The sequence below is a fragment of the Sciurus vulgaris genome (assembly GCF_902686455.1).
Source record: "Sciurus vulgaris genome assembly, chromosome: 10".
Lineage (NCBI taxonomy): Eukaryota > Metazoa > Chordata > Mammalia > Rodentia > Sciuridae > Sciurus > Sciurus vulgaris.
The window spans coordinates 69,236,670-69,262,069 of NC_136470.1; the positions used below are offsets into that span (position 1 = coordinate 69,236,670).

Below are 25,400 nucleotides of genomic sequence, written 5' to 3' on the forward strand. Positions count from 1 at the left end.
ACCTTGCGGGATAGGCTCAACAGTGCAGTGGAAGTGATAGAGGAGAGTGAATGCCAGTAAACTGGAAAACAAATCAATAGAATTTACTCAATCTGTACAACCAAAAGAAAAAGATTGAAAAAAACTTATTCAGGGATAACAGCAAAAGAAGGATTCCTCATCAGAGTCCCAGAGAGATATGATAAAGGGAACAAGGCTGAAAGAGTAGTTTAAAAGACAATGGATGGAATTCCATTCCTAAATTTTTCAAGAACAGAAAGTAAAGAATTATGGACTGTGACTGAATATACAATGAGGAATGGAGGGGAAACAAGGACATTCTCCAACAAAAGACAATAAATACAATTTGTTACTAAAATATTTACACTTAAAAACCGGCCAGAGGGAATCTTCAAACAGAAAGAAAATGAATAAAGGAAAAAAAAAAGGACTCAGATCATCAGGAACGAAAAATTAACAAAAAAGTAGAAGTATAGATATGTACAATGAATATTTCTTCATGAACCTTATAAAATATATTTGATTACTGAAACAAAAATTATGACATAAACTATATGAGATGCAGTTAAAGCAGTACCAAGAGTCAAATTATAGCCTTAAATGCTTACATTAGGATCAATAAACTATGTTCTACCTCAAGGAATAAGAAAACTATGAACAAAATTAACTCAAAACAATATGAAGGGGAAAAAAATAAAGATAGAAACCAATGAAGCTATAAACTGAAAAGTAGGGAAATAATTAGTGAAACAAAAAGTGGCTTCTTTGAAAAAAGTCAATAAATTAATGAATTTCTAGGAAGACAAAAATGAAAAATTTAGAAGATACTAATCACCAACATCAGGAATTAAACTGGAATAGCACTACAGATCTTGTTTCTTTTAGAAGGATAATGAGAAAATAATGCAAATAATTTTGTTTATAAAATTGACAACCTAGGAAAAGTGGATCAATACCACAAAGACCACAAACTATTGAATCTCAATAAAGACAGAACAGCCAACTTGAATGATCCTATAATCATTAAGGAAACTGAGTAGCTGAAAAAGAAATCTCTAGACTCAGATTTCACTTGAGAATTCTATGAACTTACAATTATCCTCAACAAACTATTAGCAAATCAAATTCTGCAATAATTATACACTATGGCAAAATAAAATTTATTCCAGATTTGTGGCTAGTTCAACATTTGACAATCCAACAATGTAATATATAGCAGATCAACAACCTGAAGAAAAACCATGTATGATTAGATTAAGAGATGCAGAAAAAACATTTGACAAAATCTAACACCCATTCATAAAAACAAAATTCTCAGCAAACTTCCTCAACTGATGCAGAACAGCTATAAAAACCTTCAGCTAGCATCATATTTGGTTGTAAAAGCAAAAACTTTCCTCCTAAAATCAGGAACAAGGGAGAGACATCACACTCATTATTTTATTTAACACTTTACTGTAACTTCTAGCCTTTGTAACAAGGTAAGAAGAAAGATATAAAAGGTACACAGTTGAAGAGGAAGAAATAAAATTGTTCCTATTTTCAAATAACATAATTATGATGTAAAAAAATTTCAAAACAAATGAATTCAGGAAGATTGCCCAATGCAAAACCAACACACAAAATCCAATCACATTTTAATTTGCTAATAACAAATATAAAGAAACCAAAATTTAAAGTACAGTATTATTTACAATTGCCTCAAAAATGAAATAATTTTTGGTATAAAATGCATTATAGTATCTGTATCCTGAAAATTACAAAATACTGGTGAAATAAATCAAAGACCTAAATGAACAGAGAGACATATCGTGTTCAGGGATTGGCAGATTCAGCAGAGTAAATATACCATTCTTCCAAATTGATTCTGTAGAGTCAATGTAATTCCTATGAAAACAGCAAGGTGTTTTGTGGACCACCTTAAAATTTAATACAAAGGCACAGGCCCTCAAATACTTAAAACAACTTTGAAAAAGAAAGATCAAGTGTAAGAAACTAATTTACCATGTGTTGAAGCTTACTTAATAGCGATAGTGGTCAGCATGATTTTGGTGGAAGGATAATCAAAAAAAGATCAATGGAATAGCTGGAGAACTCAGAAAAGAGACTCAGAGAGACATGCCTACAGGACATCTTACAAAGAAGCAGTTCACTGGAGAAAGGATCTACATAGGCATAAATAAACAAACAAACAAACCTACCTCAGTCTAAACTTCCACCTATAATTTCAAAAAACACAACAGATCACAGAATTAAATCTAAAAGAATAAAATGGGGTAAGAATCAAAAAATCAGTGAAAATCTTCAGAACCTGGGTCTAGGTACTTGACACCAAAAGCACAATCCGTAAAAGGAAAAACTGACAAATCAGACTCCATTAAAATGAGACATCATCTTGTTATGATATCCAGACAGGTCTCAAACTTTGCAATTCTTCTACCCCAGCTTCCCAAGTAGCTGGGATTATAGGCACAGTCACCATGTCTGGAATGACCTCATAAAATTTAAAACTTTGCTCTATGAAAGACCCCATGAAAGGAATGAAAAGACAAGAGACAAATTGTTGAAAATATCTGAAAACAACATATTCAACAAAGAACTTGCATCTAGAATATACAAAGGACTCTCAAAACTCAACAGCAGAAACAAATAAAAAACCAAGCAATCTGGAAAACAGGCCAAAGGCATAAACAGACATATTGCTGAAAAGCACACAGAAATGAAAAACACATAAAAAGATGTTCACCATCATTAGCTACCAGAACATGCAAATTAAAACCATAATGAGATATCGCCACATCGCTATCAAAATGACTAAAATTTAAAATATTGATAATATTTAACACTGTTGAGGATGTAGAGAAACTGGATCACTCATACTTGCTGGAAGAAATATAAAACTGTACAGCCATTCTGGAAGAGTATGTCATTTTCTTTTAAAACTAAATATGCACATAACATATGCAACCCAGCAACTGTACTCCTAGGCTTCCATCCCAGAGAAACAAAAAACATGCTCACACAGAAACCTATACACAAATGTTTCTAGTCACTTACTCATAATATTCCCAAACTGGAAACAATCCAAATGTCCTTCCTATCTTTCAATAGGTAAATAAACTGTGGTACATCCACATCATAGAACAATATCTAAAAAAGAACAGACTATTGATATATGTAACTTAGATGGATTTCAAGAAAATTATCCTAAGTAGACAAAAAAAAGTGATTCCTCAAAGGTTACATACTACATTCCACTGATATGGCATTCTCAAATTTATAACGATAGAGAACAGAGTAGTCATTTCCAGAGACTAGGGACTTGGGGAGGAGGCACATGACTGTGATTATGAAGGAAGAGCACACGGATGTCAATTGTTGGGGTCACGTTAATCTATATAGGTGATAAAACAGACACAATGTAATGCACATGCATGTGCATGAACGCACAAGTGAATGCAAGTAGTGAAATCTGCAATCTGAATAAGGCTGATGGATTGTATCCGTAACAATTTGTGGTACCGTGAAACAGTTATACCAGATGTCACCATTGGGAGAAATTAGGTGAAGGGTATTTGTGATGTCTATTATATCTTATAGCTGCATATAAATGCATTACTATCTCAAAATATAAATTTAAAGCAAAATTTTACATTTCTTCTAGCAAAGTATGATTCAATATATATCAAAAGCTACAATCGTGCCCTTAACTCCATTGGGCAATTTCAGTTTAGAAATCATCAGTTATTTATCACCTGAACACCCATAGTAGGCACTGTGGAAGGTGACAAAGATTCAGTGGTAAAAAGAGCAGTATGGACCCTATCTTCATGAAATTTCAGACTAAGAAATACGAAAACAGCTCGAGTCTGAAGGGGGTAATTATAAAACCAATCACATAGGTAAGAACCAGAACCAACTTAAATTTCAAACAATAAAAGAAAGGTTAAGTAGTTTTTGAAATATTGCATGTTCATTAACATGGTTATGAACGTTATTTAACAGAATGGAAAAATGCATTTAACATTAAGGGGAATGTTAAATAAAAATCACATATTTATTAGTATGATAATTAAAGACAACTTATTTTATATGAATAAAATTTTATTGAATTTTAGATAATTAGAAAGAATAAAGAAATGTAAGATAAATGCTTTCTAAACAGCATCTGATAGATAGTATCTTTTCTGTATCATGGTATTTTCACTTTTCTTTATAAAAAGTATAGACATTCATTTATTTAAATTTTTACAAAGTCAAGAACCATCAAATGGAAAAAATAAGTAATGCTAAGGTAAATTCAGCTTTGTGACAACATTAAATGGTTGCAATGGTTAGGCTCCAAGTGTAGTCCTCTTGGGAAAATCATGTATACAGCAGCTGTTCACATCCAGTCATTCAGAAGAGTGAGAAGTCAGAAGTTAAGAAGCATGGTGGGAAGAGGGAGTGAGAGCACATGAGGGAAGAAAAGATATTCTCATGAAATCATAGGGTTGGTGTCATAAATGATTTGGGAAACACAATTGGGAAGAAATCACGTGTAGGTCGCTTAAAGTGTGATTAAGGCGAGATAGCCACCAATACAAGTATGGCCAGATCTTCATAGCACAAAACTGAATGGGGAGTTTGTAAACTAATCTGGTGAACTACAGGGCCAACCAAGCCAGGTAATTAATCACAAAAGGAGTCTCTTTACAAGTAAGTAAAACGCATTTGGACAAAATTGCAAACCTGAGCTGTCAAGAGTGCAGACTCTCGCAGGAACACGCTGAAGTTACCCTGTTTGTCTCAGTCTTATCTCTTTTGCAAAAATAATTATTTTAAAACAAAGAAATCTTGCCCTTCCTATAACAACCCAACCTCTACTTGTCAAACAAGGAAGAATTATCTACCTCCAGACAAAAGGCATCAAGTGCTGCCCTCATTAAGAGTAATCTGGTGTCCCAGCAAGGGAGCCCTGGTCAACCTTGATCTGGGAAGCTGCCCAGGAAGGCTGAGGTCCCATACACCTGCCTTCCTGCTTCTGAGCTGCCCAAATAACCTAGCCCTTTTGTGGCAGACTTTTTGCTGGGTTCACTAACTATAATAACTGAACAAGGTGTTAAGTCTTCCCATTGCCCAGCCCAATGCCTCTCGTTTATTTAAAAAGAAAAAAAGTTTCCTTTAAAAAAAATACTTTTCCAGGAAATAATGAACAGTTATGCCATGGACCTGTAACAGATCCTAGAATAACACAGACAGACAAGAATCTGTCAATATAGCAAAATTCCAAATATGAAATTCATGGTTCAGGAAGAAATAAATAAATAAATATGGAGGAGTTTCTCAAAGAAGTCTCCTTTGTTTTCCTCCATTTCTCACTAAATTTTGTTTGTGTAAAAAGTTTTGATTCTATGACAGAAGAGCCATCCCTGTTAAGACCAATATTAACCATTTATGCCATCGAGCCCTCTACATAATGAGGGAATGAATGGGCAGAGGCAGAACACATTTGCTTGCTATTTTTTTCTAAAGACACCTATCTTTTTAAATAATTTCCTTATTTAAATTCCATCTGGCACTTTAATCTTTTGAAATTATTAAGTTAGGCATGAATTAAAGAACAAGTCCATCTGGACTGCAGTTTGGGTTTTAAGTGCTATTCTGCTCTTATATTTCTCCTTGGCTTGGCACATCTTTGAGATGCAGCTTTTTGAACAGAATTCCAGGACATCTGTGGTGGGGAAACAAGGCTTCGAGATGGAGCATTCCAGTCCACTATACACATCTTAGTGGTCAGTAACAGCACTGTCTTCCTCTTTGTGCTTTTGTCTAATATAATCATAAGGAAAGTCTTTCTTTCCCAGCACTCACCCAAACCGCCCTTCCCTTTGTATGGAGGCATCCCATTTATTTTTATTTATTTTTTTTGAACACAATAGCTCTTCATGTCCTATACAAGGGACCCTGCCCGACTCTGGGCTGGCACCATGACAGGAACTGCACCAATTCGCTCCAGTGTTGCTTGGCTGATGGTGTAGGAGTGTGTGTGCTGGGGCCGAGGCTTCCTGCTGACTGAACCATTGTTCCTGGACACGACCTGCGGTGATGACCCTCTGGCTGTCACTACCAGAGTCTTATGTGAACCCGGGACCAGATGGTTCCCATTAGCATAAATGGATGGTATGTTGGCATTGCCTGAGTGGAGGGAGAAGGACTGGCGCAAGTCACTGAAGTGGTTGAATGACTCCGTGTTTCTATGAACTTTTGGATTGTTGCTCCAGTATCGACTGTTGTAGGTGTTAGAAGAGGTCAGCGTGTTGTTCTCTGAGGAGGATATCTCTGTGTGAAATGCTTTGGCAGAAGAGCATTTAGGTGGAAGATCATCCTCTCTGAGAAGGAACAAAAAGTTCTCATTAGAATTTACTTTACATTATTCTATCATACTACTAGGAATCTTCATTTTTATGTTAAGGCTAATATGTCTGAAACAAATTTTCTATCATAAAGCAAATATGGCAGCCACGCATGGCCTCAGCTTTGGTACCTACCCCCTGTGAAACAGTCATCAAGAAAATCTCTCCTCTGTTTCTCAATCTCTAAAAGTAGAAAAGGAACTATCAAATTTCTCAAAGAATGTCCCTTCTAATACATGCATATATGTATTTGTGTGTGTAAACACTACGTGTGTGTGTGTGTGTGTGTGTGTGTGTGTGTGCATATACATTCTAAATAGTCCATGAAGAAATCCACTGAGTTGGTTTCCATCAAATAGATACAAAAATAAGCTATCTATATATATGGAAAACTTCAAGAAATTATTAGTCTTGGCTTGATTTTATTATCATTTGGGGTTTGAGAAATCAAATTTCCCCATTTGTGGTTATGCTTATGAGAGGTTTTCCTTAGTAATCTTTTTCCTCAGTAACTTATTTCTATATACAGCCCAAACTCTTAAGAATTAAAAGAGGCAAACAGATGTCATTAATTTAGATGTTATCTATTTAACATCATTTATTGAGTATATTCTGCTATATATTTCATGCAGAAATGACACCTAACTGAGGCTGATGTAGCTCAGAGGTAGAGTGCTTCTCTAGCATGCCAAGGCCTGGGATCCATCCTAAGCACCACCACCAAAAAAAACAAAACAAAAAAAATCCAGGAAGCCTATGGTCAAACGGGGGTGACAATCAATGCAAAAACATCTATAAAGTATGAAAAGTTGGTAAGAGGTCAAAAAGACACTGTATGTGAGGAGGTGATGCCTGACGAGTCTTGAATTAAATCAAGAGATTTATTTAATAGATTACAAAAGAGGAAAGTGTATGGGCCAGGAAGAGTACAGCAGCTTGAGCAAAGACCCTGAGGCAGGGAGAATGCAAAGTAGCCTAGAACACAGAGTAAGCAGGACAGCCATTAGAAAGAAGACCAGGGAAGCAGGTAAGGGTTGGATCCTGAAGGCTATGCAGGTCCTGCTGAAGAAACTGGACCCATTAAAGCATTTTCAACAAGGATATGGTATAATGAAAGCCGAGACTGAAACTGAAACATCAAATCTCCACAAGATGCCAAAAGTCACTCTTCTTTAAAGATCACGTTGACATTGTTTTTCTTAAGGCATTCATTTTTCTTATCTGAACTGTCTGCTATGGTGTTTACAGTATGAGTGCTCCCTAAGGGTTCAGATGTTGAAATTTGATCCCCTCTGTGAGGTTATTTGAGGGTGAAAATTTAATCACTTTGGAGATGAGGTCTTCGGAACATGATTTGGATTAGATGTGGTCACAAGGGTGGAACTCCATGACTGGCTCCTGGCAGCTTATCTCCTTCATCAGATAAGGCCTCCTTTCCCCTTTCAGAACTCTGAGTCAAAATAAAACTCTTTTGTAAACCGCTATAACAAAATTCCTACCTCAGGTATTTTGTAATAGTAATGAAAATCAAGCTAATACATCGTCATTTACACCAAGATAGTATGTAAGGAACCAGCATGCCTTTAAGGTCCTCCTTCTTGCTTTATGTTCCCATCTATTATGGCCTGATGTTAACCACACATATTAAATGAATTTTTCTGTTGTGGAAGTCATTGAACCCCACCTACCCTGGAGATACAGAGGAGCAGAGAAACATTTTATCGGTATCCTCCTAGTTGGGCATGTGCTGGATCTTTCTTGACCTAATGGAAAGTGCTGACTGTTATCTTTAGGAAAAGTGATATAACACTCAAGAAAATATCATCTGGCCACTTTAATTACCTTGGTTATCAGAGTTATAAGATTAGCAAAGAAATCTTGACTGCCAAAATGAACAGAAACACATTTTGGCTATTCAGGACAAATCATCTGACATATACAAACCTTATTTCATTGGGAATTTCTTCTTCCTCCTCCTCTTTATGTTTGCTTCTCCAATAAAAGAATGCCCCTAAAATCAGTGCAATGCAAAAAATGATAATAACTGCACCAGTGCCAATGGCTCCAGCTATCAGTCCAATGCTCCTGGGTTGGGCTGCAAAATATATTTAAGGTAGATTTAAAGAAAAGAAAGAGGAAGAGAGAGAGATTGTATATATCCATGCAAAGCATAAACATATGTGATCCTGCTTAGGGCATACAAAACTGCCTAAAGTATCACATCCATATAAAGCTAAACCTCAAACAACGTCCTATATCCCCAATGGCTAAGACTAACACATAGTAGGCTCTCAACATCTGGTGAAGGAATAAACCATTAAGCAACTCACACAGCTTCAAGAGAGTAGCAGCTGGAGCAGAGCAGGAACACAGTGCCTATCCAATTTGCCTGAGTGATCCAAGTGAGCCTGGCTCCCCATGGGCTACCTAATGATCTCATCCTAGTCATATTACTCCCTTTGCAACTAGAATTCAAATAAACCAGAATTCTCAACTAAAAAGGAATTTTCTTCACTGTCTATTTATAAGCAGATACCCAACAATCAGGCATACATAAAAGATTAGGAAAAAAAGAAGGTCTTGCCACAGATAAAAGCTCATTGTAAATTTATATGTCTATAGCACTATGAAATAAGAATTAATTCTGATGATCCTGAGGAGAAAGACAATTTGTCATAAAAATTATCATATACTTCAAAAGTACACTGATATTTACAAAATATTTTCAATTATTATTAAAATCAAAAGAATTTCTATTTAATCTTCAGATAACCTCAATTTGTTTTCTGGTTTAACAAAGATCTTGGAGTTTCACACCTAGAGTTGACTTCGTGATTCCACATACTTACGTGAGATAACCTGGAGATCCAAAAGACAGGTGCTGGTTCCAATGGCGTTAGAAGCCACACACTGATACAAACCTGAAGACAGAGCACTGATGTTCCGGATAGTGACTGTTCCCTGGACCTGGTCTGTCACAAAAATAATAATCAAGTAAGGATTTGATAGAATGAATAAGAAAACCAAAGAAATTGGCAGAAGATTCAACTATAAAAATAGATATCCTGGATGGTTGCCAATTTTGTTTATTTGAGGGGAAGAAATTTTTGGTTCATGAATGTTAACAACTAAAACTACATGCTAAAGACCCAAAACTAACTGTCCTCAATAGCAACAATTTTTAAATTCAGTCTGCATATTAGCATGTTATATCCTAAATTCTAGGGGTCTCCCCTAAGGAAAGGGTGGCTAATGCTTGTTCTAGAGAATTTGTGATTAGTAGCACCATATTTTAATTCTGATGAAACGCAATAACATAAAGATCAAGTTAGACTCTATAATAATATCAATTTTATAATTGATGGAGAAAATCTATACCTTGTGCTCTCTTCCAACAACTATTACAATTCTTGGATTAGCTCAAATTTTCTAAAAAGCAGGTACTAAGGTGAGAATGAGGTTTTTATGGAGGAAACATAAGTAAAAGAAATGGAAGAGAAGTTGGAAACAGAAGAACCTCAGACTACAATGCAGGTTTGACCTTTGTGAAGGGGAGAAGGAAGGAAGGTAGTCTGGACAGGGAGAGTCTCAGACTGTAGCACAGTTTTATGGAAGCTTCCATCAGACACATGGGGAATCCATAAGCCAAAATCACCCATTAAAAGCAACCCATGCCTTACAGGAACAAGTCTGTATTGGTAGCATCACTCTGCCCACCAGCTAAGAGCATGCTGAGGGAAGCTTGGCCTTGATGGGAAGCAGAGGTGTACTGAGAGGGAAGCAGCTGGGGCTATCTATCACTTAATCATGTTTCCCCCATCAGGAGGTTTGAATAGTATATTTTCAAAGTCACCATATTGGTAGCACCCAGGCATGTTTTGAAAGTTCCCATTTTTGCAATTCATTAATATCAACATAATTTGATTACTTAGACCTATAAAACAGTAATAGTAATAGTAAATGGCTTAGTAATAGTAAATGGCTTAGTAATAATAAAAATATGGGCTGGGGTTGTGGTTCTGTGGTAGAGCATTTGCCTAGCATGTATGAGGCACTGGGTTCAATCCTCAGCACCACATAAAAATTAATTAATTAATTAATTAAAGGTTACAGAAAAGAATGCTTTAAAAAAATAAAATGATAAAATATTATAAAAATAGTAAAATAATAAAATCAAAGTTAATGAATATGTGCCAAGCATTAGATAAGCTTATCTATTATCTCAATCTTTATAATGACCCTTGTTGCTGGCTCTTTGTGGTACAAATTCCGTGGATATTTGTCACCGCTTGCAGCAACAACTTGCACGGGTCTTATAGGTGGTGGACTGGAAACTGAGCTACTTCTATCTTTCTCTTTAGTGCGCTGCTTTCTTGTTTGTTTATAGAGGATAGAGGAAATGAGGCTTACTTGCTTTGAGAGGAGAGAGAGAGAGACTTTGCTTAAGAGAGAGAGACTTTGAGAGAAGGACAGGCTTTGCTTAGAGCTTAGAGGAAGAGAGACTTGCTACGCCTCACTTAAGGTCTGCTGCTTCTTACTGGTGCGTCCTGCATCCTGTGAACTAAGGGTGCATCTACCTAAGGTGCTTTAGTGATGCATCTCAGTTCTCCGCTCTGCGATCTGCCTTCCACCGCTGCCTACTAGCTGCTGCTCCGCTGTCTTTTCTTTCTGCTTGCCACTTGTGCTAGCTGCTGTGTTCTTCTTTCTACTAGCTGCTGTGCTGCTTCTTTCTGCTAGTTGCTGCTGTGTGTTCCGCTGTCTTGCTCCGCCTACGCTTATATCACCTCCAGGAGGCGGAGAGCAGGGCCACGCCTCTTACGCAAAGATTAGGTCAGACGCTAGGAGTCCGAGCAGGCACAATTAGGAGTGCTCGAGAACACATGTGTATACATTGTGTGCGTGGACGACAAATCACCTGAGTGTGCTTATGTCAATTAACCTCCTCGCTGCCGATGTGGTCAACATTGCACAGTCCCCAACAGACCCTATATAGTATTTTCATCCCATTGAACAGATAAAGTGACTGATGCTTTAAATGAGTAATAAGACTACACAGTTGCTCATTAGAAATTCTAACTGGATGGCTGGCTGGCTTATCTGTAAGCTTTAGACTTCTCTGCCTTCTTCCACAGGAAGGATAATAGATCCTGTCATCTTAGTCATTCAAAATAGCTGAAAATTTAGAAATATGTAGAAAAAGCTTTCTAATGGCATAAGTTAAAAAAAAAAAAAGGAATTCTGGCAAAATTCCAAGTGTGCCTGGAGCAACATTTGGAGCTAACGTCACTGGGTTGACTTATGTTTTAGGTGAAACTGAGACTCAGTTATCTAGGTTCTGAAGCAGCCTTCATCTTTATCTAGATCAAAGGCAGACAGAGAGGAGGGGTCAGCAAAAGCAAATCTGATCACAGCATGCATGTCTTTATCAGTCCCTTCATTTAGTACTTACATGTGTGCTGAGCACCTTCCTTTGTGTGGAGTAATTTCTGAGGATGGTGATGCAATGGTGAAAAGGACAAAGTGAGACAAGAAGGCAAGCAATTACAATCAATGGGCGAAGTGCCAGCCAGGGCTGGGGAACACAGGTGCTAGGAGAACACAGGAGGGACTCTCAGAAGAGCCTGGGAAATCAACAGAACCTGAGAAAGGAGACAAGCACTGGCCCAGATGGACCCAAGCATGAGCAAATCACTGAAAGATCCCCGTACATCAGTGTTGCAGGGTTACCCTGCTTTAGTCAGCTGTAGGGCATTGTGATCAAAATACCTGACAACAACAACTCAGAGGAGGAAAAGTTTATGTAGAGCCCAAGGTTTCAGAAGTTTCAGCTCATAGACAGCTAACTCCATTGCTTTGGGCCCAAGGTGAAGCAAAGCATCATGGGGGGAAGGACATGGCAGAGAAAAGCTGCTCCCCTGGGGCAGTAAGGACACATAGAAAAAGGGAGCAGGGAAGGGCTTCAGGGACGATGTGCCCTTCCATGGCATGCCCCCAGTGACCCACCTCCTCCAGCCATACCCCACAGACCTACAGTTATATTCCAGGATATCCATCCGCATCCATTTGACCTCTGAATATTCTTGCAATAAGAGTAGTTTATATCCAAACCAAAACACCTTTCAACATAATGAAATGGAATGTGTGTTAAGGAATGATTCTGAATTATCAAACACACACTTTAATTAGCATCAATATACAGTATATGAAAAGGAGAGATCCTATTTTTAAAAATTTAATGGGAGCATTTACAAAGGTTGAACCCATATATGACATCTTACATATCCAAGACAGGATACTTGATAATTTGGGACATTTGGGTTGTATTTCACACCATGAAGTATATATTCTTAGTGGTTAATTGGTTTGCCCTTGTATATTATTTTCTTTTCCTTAAAAATAAAAAAAAAAAAATTTCTGAGGGTTTTTGGTGCTGGGAGGAGGCACGGGAAGTGAGGTTCAGTGAATTTGCTCACATACTTGGGCTAGACCAGGATCAGAGGGTTTTTTCTTCCTCTGCGTTCTATTGATTTCCCAAGCCTTCATTAGATGTTTCGTCTATATGCTCCCCTAGTACCTCATATTCTCTAGCCCTGGCAGGCCTTAATCCATTTATCTTAATTGTTTGCCTTCAGGTCTTGTTAAGGTGAGGACTGGGTTTGTCTTATCAATCATCACATCACCACACTAAGAAATTATCCAGCACAAAGAAAGGTGCTCAATAAATAAAGATGTCTCAATCAAAAAAGAAAAAAGCACTACCTTCTTTTGGTATCTACCATGTACCACATACTTTGTACTGAGCTTTAAATGTCCCATTTAATCTTCATAACAAGCTTAGGTTCTATATTCTCTACTTTTCAAAGATGACAAATTCCGGAGTAGCTATGCAGCTTGTCTAAGACTGAATAGTACACAGGTAGAGGCAGTCTCTAAAATCAGATCTGTCCAAGTCCAAAGCTCATTATCACCATACATACACTTGGATTTCTAGAAAGACATTTACAACTGCATCATTCTATAAGGTACAGCTATAGGATATTTCCTAAGCATGTGATGCTCCAACGCTGTTAGTATTACAAACCAAGCCATCTGCCTATCTCCCCCTCCCACACACGTCCTATGTCATCATGCAAGAAAACCATAATCTGGGCAACCAACCCCACAATTCCACATACTCTTTTTTTTAATTATTTTTCCCCCTTAAGTACTCAAATTCTAGAAATTTGATAAGCTCACACCAAACCAGTAATTTTTTTGGCATTTCCAGAGACAATTTGGGAAATTTTAAACAGCTGCTCCAACCAGCATTCTGGCATGTAGAAACAGCTAAACTCTAGTTTATTGCTTTAAAAAGTTATTTTTTAAAGGTGAAGTCATTATTCTTCCCTTTGTCATTATTCTTCCCTTTGTCTCTACAGATGCAGACAACATGAACATGATGCTAGAAAAGTGCTATTAAATAAGGGTGAGATACCATGGTCAACTCATAATGTTATCAGGGAATGAGACATACACTTTGAAGAGAAGATTAAACAGCAACAGAACAGGGCTGTTTATGTATACCAGGCAAAGCAGAGACAGGAGGACTCTTCAGTAAATACCAGACTGTCTGTAGCAAACAGCCCTTCCTGAAACTAGCAAGGCTAATTCCTCAATCTGTCACTTCTCTGGGTCTGCTCTGGTACAGAAGTAATTTGCTAAAATCAAGTTACTTCTTTGATGCTCTTTTTTATTCAAAAATGGGGAAAGTTCGATTGAGTTTGGAAACCTCAAAGGATATCAAGCCCTACTGTTTTAGTTCATAGTAGCATTTATCTTATACAAGCAATGCACCTAATCCAGAACACCCTTCAGAATGAGAAACAAATGTAAGTGTACATTTCCAGTTCTATCATCTTTCATATGATTTATGCATTTTAAATAGCAAATGTCCACAATAAATGGTGAATTATTTTTATATAAAAATCTCAGAAACATTCTGTTATAAAAGACACAATAATAAATACATGGTTCATTATTTGAACATATTATGTCAAAATTATGTATTTTAATAATATGTAAAACTGATCTCAACTTGAAAGACATTTAATGATAAAAATTTGTAAAAAAAAAAAACGGTAACACAAAATAAATGTCAAATAAAATCTATTCAAAAACTTAAAAGATAATACAAATATTTATTATTTAAATTCCATCACTCTGAAAGAGAAGTTTAAAATAATATATGGCATTAAGCATACTAACCAAGGCCTAATCCTTGTTTGTTCTCTAAACTTGGAAATTCTTATTTCATTTTTGTGTTAATGCTGGTTGAATTAAGATGGAACTCAGAAAAGGGATATGGAAGAACCTGCCCACATTAGGAGAAGGTTCAAAAGCACATTTCTTACGGATGTTAGGATACATGCTGCTTCACAATAGCTCAGTTTCTTTATTTAACAATGAAAATATTTTCCTTGACTTTGATTTTTGCCATTGGAAAGTGATATTGTTTTTGCCAATTCAGATTTAAATCCATTTCTGATTTCATGTCAGTATATTCTTCAGCAGCATTCCCATCCTATCTTTGCATTTCTGCTATTAAAGTATTCACAAAGAATTGAAGTCTATAGCAAACACTGAAATACTAGAAACCACTAACGAACTTTCCTGGGCAGTATTTGAATAACATACTGTTTTTATACACTGGTATCAACAATATTATGTAGAATCCACATCAAAGTTACCCAGGTTAGGCCTGTTTTGTTTGCAAAACCTATTATTTCTTTGAATACCACTCATAGCATTTGTATAAAATATACCATGTGTATTGTAAATTAATACTTATTTGCAAGAGTGATTCACCACCACTCATGGAAACTGAGAGTAGTTACTACCAGAAGCTGAAGGAAAAGCAGATAATCAAGATATTTTTCAAAGTACACAAAATTTCACTTAGAAGGAATAAGCTAAAGAGAACTATTATACCTCATGATGATTACAGTTAATGTGCGTGGAAATTGCTATGAGTAGATTTTAAGTGTTGTCACCACAAAAAGTTGTATGTGAGATAATGCACATATTAAAGTAGCTTAATTTAATCATTCTGCAATATATGACTGTATCAAAAGATCACATGGTGTACTAAAATGTATACAAATTTTACTTGTCATTTAAAAATCAAACATATATAAATAAAAAAAGGAGAATAACTTGCCAGCTGCAGCAGACAAGGTCATGAGCACACATTTATAACACAGCAACAGCTATAAGCTAGACTAGTTGATGAAATCTCCACTGCTTCTTTCCCATGTTTCTGTCCAGGTTTCCAGAAGTGCTGACTTAGCTCTTGATTTTAGCATAACATCAGTGGATTCTTTTCAAACAGTATGCCCCATGTTGACTGTTAAATGTTCATTCTCAAAATGGCACTAAGTGCTCAAGAAATGTTACCATTGTCATTTCAATTTCCACCTAGAAGTTCCAGGAGACCATTCACTCACTCATTACCTCCCTCAAGCAAACCTGCACAAATTCCTCCTGGAAGTTGATACCATTAGTGTTCATTCAGACCACCATGACAGAAATCTGAATTAACTCTCTTTCCTGAGTTCCAACATTTAACTACATCTCATACATAGGCAATCTTCAATCTCTCCTGAATCCTAACACCTCTCTTTTCCATCTCCATCACTGGAGACTTAGTTCAGGCCCTCTTCACTTCCTGATAGAGCTATTATTAAAACTTCCCATTTATGACCTGGCTGCCAATTCTTCACTCTGATTTCTGATACTGCTTCTAAAATGCAATCTTTTCTTGTTTTATGTCAATAAACATCTACAGAATCAAAGGTAATACCCCAAATTTCTTGCATGCTAAATAAAGACTTCCATAATCTGAACTTGATCTTGCCATGCTCTTCCCTGCCCAAACTTCCATGGATTTTTTTTTTTTTTTTTTTTTTGGTACTGGGGATTGAACTCAGGGGCACTCGACCACTGAGCCACATCCCCAGCAGCCCCATTTTGTATTTTATTTAGAGACAGGGTCTCACTGAGTTGCTTAGTGCCTTGCTTTTGCTGAGGCTGGCTTTGAACTCCGGATCCTCCTTCCTCAGCCTCCCAAGTCGCTGGGATTACTGGCATTCACCACCACGCCCAGCTCCATATACTTTTATATCATCGTGATAGATCTTCTTACTTAAAAATGACAGACTTTTATAATTGCAAGATTTCTGCATGCATCATTTTATTTAGAATACCCCTTTTACTTGGTAAAATTTCCATTCATTTCAAATCCTTTCCTGCTCAAGAATTTCCCTATAAAGTTCTTCCTCATCTCTTCAAGGAGACTATCTCCTTTAAACTTCATGAATTTTTATATCATTAAGCATGTTGTACTATTATAATCTCTTTACATCTGTCTTCTCCATTAGACAATGGGCTCCAGGATGAAGATAAATCTCTTCATATTTTTATTTCTCTACCTCTTCAATACTCTACCCTGAAATACTTGCACAGAATAAGGACTGAGTGTGTATGTTTTGTGGGCACACATAAGTTTAGATAATGAAATAATGTATTAATGAAGTAATAGGGTTATGATCATCACTGGCATTTAAAGAAAAAGAACCAAATTAGTGAAGTAAATCTGTAAAAAGTCTAAATTATTTTGAGATTGTATGTTATTTTGAGATCTAGTTTATAAGCATGGGCATGAAAAGGTGAACTTAAAATAAAAATCTAACTCATTTTGTGTGTACTATTATGATAGCTAAAATTATCCAAAGTAACTCTGATAATTAATCCAGAGTTTGAATATGAAAGACAAAGGTTTTCTTTCTTGGCATTCGAAGTCACATTCATACCTAAAGTACCAAAGAATATTCAAGTTGTGAAGAGGATACTACGAAATCTAACAGATACCATATCCAAAAACAAAGAGGTACGGAAGGTTCACTCTATAGGTACTTCTCATCTTAGAGACAGACAACCATCGTCAAACGCTCATTTATAACTCCAAACTTCATCCACTACTCCACAGAAATGTTTTCAGTATCGATCATGGGATCTCAATGCCACCACAGGGATCTTGAGGATGAAACTGTTGACCCCTTTGTCTTATTTTCCCCTTTCTCCTCGTTTTCCACATTTTGTAATTGGTGCATTCTAGTTGTACAGTTGATGGGATATGTTGTTACGTAGTCACACATGCACGTAATACAACTATACAATTTGGCCAGCATTACTCCCCAGTATGTTCCCCCTCCCTCCCTGTCTTCCACCCCTTAGTCCCTTTTTGCTACTGATCTCCCCTTGATTTTTAGGAGGTCCATCCCCCACCTTTCTTTTCCTTTTTCCCTCTCTAGCTTCCACTTACAAGAGAAAACATCCGATCCTTAACCTTCTGAGTCTGAACTAATTTGCTTAACATGATGGTCTCCATTCCTCAGAAAACCTGGGAATGAAACCACCATTTGACCTAGTTATCCCACTCCTTGGTTTATACCCAAAGGACTTAAAATCAGCATACTACAGTGATGCAGGACATCAATGTTTATAGGAACTCAATTCACAATAGCTAAACTATGGAACAAACCTAGGTGTTCATCTACATATGAATGGATAAAGAAAACATGGTATACATCACAATGGAATATTACTCAGCCTTAAAAAAGAATGAAATTGTGGCATTTGCCAGTCAATGAATGGAGCTGGGGAATATCATGCTAAGTGAAATAAGCCTATCCCAAGGAACCAAAAGCTGAATGTTTTCTCTGATATGCATATGCTAATTCACAATAAAACAGGGGGGACTAGGGAAGAATAAAGGTACTTTGAATTAGAGGGGAGTGAAGGGAGGGGAGGGGGTTTAGGAAAGACAATGGAATGAATCAGCATTATTACTCTATATGCACATATGATTACTTGACTGGTGTAACTACATCATGTACAAACAGAAGAATGAAAAGTTATACTCCATTTATGCATGATATGTCAAAATGTATCCTACTGTCATGTGTAACTAATTAGAACAGATTTTAAAAATGGGCAAAAAAAAAACACACACACACACACACAATGGTCTTTAGCTCCATCCATTTTCCCGCAAATGGCATAATTTCATTTTTATTTATGGCTGAATAAAACTCTATTGTGTATATATACCACATTTTCTTTACCCATTCATCCATTGAGGGACACATAAGCTGGTTTCATGTTTGGCTATTGTGAACTGTGCTACTATAAACATGGGTATGCATTTATCACTGTAGTAAGATGACTTTAATTTTCAGGATTAAGAAGTGGTACAGCTGGGTCATATTGTGGCTCCATGCCTAGTCTTTTGAGGAGCCTCCATACTGATTTCCATGCCAGTTGTACTAATTTGTATTCCCACCAAAGTGTAAAAGTGTTCCTTTTTTTCCACATCCTCTCCAGTATGTGTTATTATTTGTATTCTTGATGACTGCCATTCTGACTGGTGTGAGATGAAATCTCATTTTACCTTTGATTTGCATTTCCCTAATCGCTAATGATGCTGAACATTTTTTCATGTATTTGTTGGCAATTTGTATTTCTTCTTTTAAGAAATATCTGTTTAATTCATTTGCCCATTTATTAATTTGGTTGTTTAATTCTTTGGTGTAAAATTTTTTGAGCTCTTTATATATTCTAGAAATTAATCCTCTCTCAGAAGTGTAGCTAACAAAGATTTTTCTCCCATTCTGTGGGTTCTCTCTTTACATTCCTAATTATTTCCTTTGCTGTGCAGAAGTTTTTTAATTTGAAGTCACCCCATTTATTAACTCTTGGCATTATTTCTGGAGCTTAAGGGCTACTATTAAGAAAGCTGCTGCCTGTGCCTAAAAGCTAGAATGTTGACCCTACATTTTCTTCTAGGAGTTGCATAGTTTCTGGTCTAATTCCAAGGTCTTTGATCTATGTTGAGTTGATTTTTGTGCAGGGTAAGAGATAAAGAGATACTTTCATCCTTCTACATAAGGATCACCAGTTGTCTCAGCACCATTTGTTTAAAAGGCTGTCTTTTCTCCAGTGTATGTTTTTGGCACCTCTGTCAAAAACAAAGGATCAGATGACTATATCTGTGTGGGTTTGAATCTGTATAACCCCTTTATTTTACAGAAAAAAGTACCACAGGATCAAAGAGGTAAACTGTTACAGAAATAACTACTGGAAAATCTGGAATTTGAAGATAGTTTTTAGCATTTCAAGACAAGAGCTATTTTAAGCTTGCCACTTACAATGGTGAGAATAACAAGTCAGTCCACCAAAAGTGCTAAATTATTTATCCCACAGTACATCTGAAACACTCAGCAATGAACAATCAATTGAAGTAGTTATTATCAAGGTAACTCAAAAGTTATTATGCTGAAAAGAAGTTTTTTAAAAGAATGAATTCAGGACTAGGTGAACTGAAAGATGATGGTAAGGTCCACCACTATAGTGCTGTGATTCCTGCAAGCACGTCAGAGGCTGATGGCACTGCTTCTTTAATATGTCTAAATCCACCAAAGAGCTTAGGAGGTTCCTTTTCTACGGCAGGCAAGGACCATCAGTAGGCTTCAAAGTTGGCACAATAGGGTGGTACGGGGCCTCTCCATTAATGGCCAAGTCTTTATATTTAAGTTAAGATTCATGCCAGGCCCAGTGGCACACACCAGTAATCCCAGTGACTCAGGAGGCTGAGGCAGGAGGATTCCAAGTTGAAATTCAGCCTCAGCAATTTAGTGAGGCCCTAAGCAACTCAGCAAGACCCTGTCTCTAATATAAAAAAGGCCGATGGACGAGGCTCAGTGATTGAGCACCCCTGGGTTCAATCTCTAGTATGGAAAAAAAGATTCATAAATTATCCATGGGAAAGCTACAAGGAACATTTTAGGTATTAGAGATGATGCAAAACTTGAAGCTACTAAATTTTACTGTCTTGAAATAGATTTTACATACAATATTCCCTTGTTTTATTTCATAAAATTTCTTTAATTTTACAAGCATATTTCTTTTAAATTCATATTTAAAGAGCTGAATTTATATGTAGAAAACCATTTATAACACCATTCATAACACTCATGTCTCCTCCACCTGCACTTTGTCTGGTGTAATCAATTCCTGAATCTCTTTAGCTATGAGACCTTTTCCTGTTCTCTTTCCTATCTTCTTCCTCTTCCTCTTTTCAGACTAGAAACTTTCTCATGAGTGACTATACAGATGTTTCTCACACTAAAATAGACAGCTGTGCTTCAAATATGAAGTGAGTTCTCAGATACAAATGTCAAGGATAGTCTTAAAGGTAATTCAAAGCAGCTATCATTCAGTTACTTTAAATCTTTACTCTGATGAATAGAATTTCCATGCATTTTTACTGCTAAATGAACAAAGAGAAAAGATAGGAAATGCTTTATTCACTTTAAGGTCTAAACAGAAAATGATCCAGAAAGCTTTTTCAGCAGTTTCAAATAGAGTTATTTCTCAAAATCTACTAAAATTACTTAATGAATCTCAGAATTTCCTATAACTAATAAAATGGTTAAAGTAGCTCTGTACCTACCCTGAGTGGCTGTTGGAGGTAGCTTGAGTGTATTGTCTAACTTCTCCCAAAGGTAAGTTGGCCGAGGAATGCCTTCCTCTGAGCTACAGAGTAGGATGACATCACTGCCAATATCCTGGGATCCTTGGATTTGGCAGTGTGGGGCAGAAGGAGGAACTACAATAAGAAGAATAAATGATATTAAGTACATATTTACTGTGAGCCAAACAATAACAGAGACAACATAAGCATTCAGTACACTGGAACCTCAGGTAACACTGTTTTGGGAACACACACTAGGAGACAACCTCCTGCCAGAAGACAGAGAACAGTCATGCATTAAGTCATGGGGCTTGGGCTTCGATGGCAGAACCTGTAACTTCCGTTTGGCAGGGGCCAAATATGTAAAAAGGGCTATGATGTTTGATTATGTTTTCAAGGTACATATGGTCTTGGTCTCACCCTGTTTTCTTTAAAGAGAATTTTTAAGATCCTCATTTCAACATGATACCTTTAAAAACAGTTGAAAGGGCACTGTTAATAGAGAGTTTCAAGAAATAGAATGCTCGCCCTGCCAGCTTCTGTGCTTAAGACCATGTTAGTAAAGTTCTTTTGTTATTTCCCAAACAGAACCCAAACAGATGAATTTTATACCAAATTCTGCTCTGGTGGGGAAAATTAGAGTAAGGATCCAAGTGACAGGAAGTTGATGGTAATGCAGTGGATGTTTTATGATCATTAAGACAGAAAAGAACATATAAAGGACAAGGAACAAAAAATTAACAAAAAAGAATACTTAAGTAAAAATTAAGTAGTAAAAATATAAACTAAGCCCATGGCTTAAAGTCACATATTGGGGAATGTAGACACCAGTGTTTAAGTTCCAGTACTGGTATACTTATAATGCTATTAACTTTTCAATAAATAGCTCATCCTTTCAAAAATGAATGAATACATGAATGGAAAATTAGCACAGAGTATGTAGAGGATATAAGAGAAGACAGAGGAATCAGCTGCAAGAGTGACTGGGGGAATAATGAAAAGGGTATAGGTAGGAAGAGTGCAAGTGCTGTGGCAGGGTACACCAATATCCTCAATTCACTCCCTTCAACATTATCACTGGACTTCTCTGACGGAAAACCCAAAATAATTCCTTGGATATAACATCAACTATAAAATAAAGACTTTTTTCCTTCCTTTAATAAATTAAGTAAGTGGATAATGTAGGAGGCCAGTTACACAACTTAAGGTATAAGCATCAGAATATTTAATTTCATTGGTACTCTGTACCCAGTACTCAGAGTATTTAAAAGTCTATATTATTTTGAATATAATACAGTGATTATTTAATGAATAAGAATCTTCAATCTGGTCTTCAGTTTTTAATTCTATTTGAAGACTGGGAGAAACAGGCACTAGGGTTATAGCATATTCTGATCCAAAGACGGACAATGGGAAGAATCCCCAACACTGGCATCCTGACTTGCCTGCCCAATGGAAGGCCAAGTGGGGGTGGAGTTGACAGGGACTGTGGAGGCAGGTTCTGAAACCTGAGAGGGAGGAGAATTAAGAGAACTGGTTTCCTCTGAGTACTTCCTCCATCTCCCCAAATGAACTGAATTCAGCCACTTTGACCACAAGAACACATTTAGAAGTCAGTGTTTTATTTTAGAAACAGGAATACTGAGAAATTGACATGTAAATGAAAGTGGTATTAAAATTATGCCAGGACAATAGGTACAAGCTAAAAATTGTCATAGATCTACTACATATTATATATACAGGAAGTTATAGTATTGTTCTCACATACACTGAAACTTCTTCTTCAGACTCACAATAAATAATTCATCATCTAATGTGCTCTCAGCAGAGGGTTCTGTCCTATCTAGAAGCTTAAGAAAAGAGTGGGACCACTTCAGATGTTATCTTATACCACCGTTATCTACCTTCACAAAGTGCCATTAAACAAGTTTTAGAGACCACCAGAAATTAAGAGGGGAGTAGAAAACCTATGTGTAAGAAACATGGAGCAGTACAGAAGAGAGGGACCTTAAGGAAGGAAGGCAGAAAAGGAACATAAGCAGACCCAGAGTGTAGAAGAAAGAGAAGTAAACATGCCTGACAGTGGATTCAAAAATAAAATGCAAGGTACCTGGAAGTTTTCTGTCACTCACCTAACACTGTGAGGCCAGTGACCCCAATGTTCCTGCCCCCTCTGTCTGGAAGGTTGTTGACCAAACACTGGTAGGTGCCTGTATCTGAGAGCTGAGTGTTATTAATGAAGATGGAGACATTGGTGGCTGGCATGGTGCCTATAAATCCTACCCTACCATGGAACCGGGTAGCACCATCAAACATCTGTCCACCCTGATACAGAATGACCTGCAAAAGAAAGCAAAATAAATAAAATGGCCACTCCATGCCCTCCTAAACACATAACAATAACTGGTAGACAGAACTATTTGTTCCTGCACCAACTATTGGAGAATTTTTATTTCTAAAGTTACCAACTTTTTCTTACTACAACTGTTCATAGTTATCTTGGAGTTCTAAATTCTCACATACCAAATTAGAATACATTTTTTAAAATCACCTGGCCCATTAGAACACAGAAATATCTTTAATGCTACCCTAATATCAACCCATAAATATTGATACCAGTTCAAAAAGTTAATTCCAAAACAAAGAGTTTAAAAAAACATTAGCAGTGCCATTCTTATGCTTACTTTCATTCTTATATACAAAATGAAAGGCCATAGTTGGAGATGGAATATAAATAAATACTATACAAGGGAAGACTTGAAAGTCCATGATTGCTGTTCTTATGTCAATTTCTATAGCCACTCTCCCTTCTGTATTTCAGATGGTCTCTAAAACTTCTTTAATGGCAATTTCTATTATCAAATCTAAACACTCAAGGAAGAGGAATCATAATGTTATACAGAAAGGTTCTATTTAGGCTCTACCTGTAAATTTGGGGGGAACTGTAGTCAAGTTCTTTTCTTGATTCCTAAAATGATGAAGTTGAACACATGATCTTGAAGGTTTAGTTTAACTACAAAAATTCCCTGGTTTGAAGGAATAAAAGCTTTTACTGAATTTCATAATAGAAAATTTATCTTATCAAATATTTTAGGCAGTAATAAACTTACTGAAGCAGGAAAGATTCATAAAAGATGTTATCATTATAAATAAATGTGTGCCCACTTATCACAATTCATTATTTTTCTAAGCATTACTTTATGCAGAGGGTATCATAAATTATGAGCCTTTTTTCTATAAAGTGATATAGCTTATTTGGGAGTAGCTTCCCTTTTCATATATATTCTTTTGTGTGGCACAGTCTAATTTATATGAGACTCTGAGCTGGCTAGTATGCCTACTTATACTTAAATGCTTATGAAATCAACAAAGAAAAAAATCAAGTACTAATACATAATATTACTTCCTTACTGTTATCACTATCTTTTAAAAGTATGCTCTCAATCACTTGTGTTAGTGTCAGTCCCTTCCTGCCAAACTAGATTTTGCTTTTCCTATCTTGGTACTTTTCTGTCACCAATGTTTTTCTACAAACAATTCTGAGTTCCTGCATAAAAGGTTCAGAGAATCTTCTTAACATATGACGATGATGATGATGATGATGGTCATGGTGGTGGTGGTGGTGGTAGTGGTTGTAGTGGTGGTGGAGGTAACAACAATGGTTTTTTAAAAAGAGACTTGTCTTTTCTGATAGTTGACTAATACTGTAGACTGTTAGGACCTAAACAGAATAGGCATGCTATAAATGCCACCTAATTTTAAGAGATCAAATTATACTCAGGATGCTTCTCTACCCACCTCTTCTGAAAAGATTAATATTTTAGATGCAGCACAGGATGGACCAGAAGTACCTGTTCAGGTTGGTTAGCATTGGAGAGAGGAATGACCATCCAAATGACATTGAGGTTAATGAGGGCAGCGCTGGTAGAGAAAGTGCAGGGTAGGACTGCTGTCTGACCCCGGGCCACCTGGATACTCCCAGGGCTCTCTGACACTTCCAGGGATACCACGACACCTACAGAAGAAGGAATAGAGACGTTATACACTCAATTTCCTAACCCCTTCAGAAAGGTCTGCATCTTTTACATTAGTACATTGCTATTATGTGAACACACCATCATAACAATCTTACTAAACTACCATAGAAAAATCAGAGTCAAAATAATAAAAAAAGATTGATCCCTTCCTTTATCTCTCATAAAGTACAATTGAAAAACATAAGAAATCACTTTTATAAGATATTATCCAGTGCATATAAGACATCCAATTGTCAAATACAACATGGGAGAATTTCATTTATAGAGTTTGAGTAGAAACTATAAATGGGATGAAAGATGAGAAGTAAATTGAAAATTTTTTAAGTGTCTTTACAACAGCACAACACAGTAAATGCTTATATGTAAGTCTAACAAAATATGTGCAGCATCTATATGCTG

At 36.5% G+C, this 25,400-nt stretch overlaps 1 protein-coding gene across 3 annotated transcripts in view; it reads right to left on the reverse strand.

Annotated features, from left to right (window-relative positions):
* Positions 1-693: 693 nt before the first annotated feature.
* The window catches only part of IGSF11 (immunoglobulin superfamily member 11), a 153,187-nt gene continuing 128,480 nt past the window's right edge, over positions 694-25,400 (reverse strand). For 2 of the 3 annotated variants that reach the window (XM_079155330.1, XM_079155329.1), the window contains exons 2-7: positions 24,816-24,979; positions 23,097-23,304; positions 20,944-21,099; positions 9,245-9,367; positions 8,340-8,490; positions 694-6,371 (exon numbers count right to left, since the gene is read on the reverse strand). In XM_079155330.1, coding sequence (XP_079011456.1) covers positions 5,933-6,371; positions 8,340-8,490; positions 9,245-9,367; positions 20,944-21,099; positions 23,097-23,304; positions 24,816-24,854 — 1,116 coding nt within the window. In that variant the 5' untranslated portion in view covers positions 24,855-24,979 and the 3' untranslated portion in view covers positions 694-5,932. The remainder of the gene's footprint in view (positions 6,372-8,339; positions 8,491-9,244; positions 9,368-20,943; positions 21,100-23,096; positions 23,305-24,815; positions 24,980-25,400) is intronic. The other variant, XM_079155328.1, reaches the window with a different exon arrangement.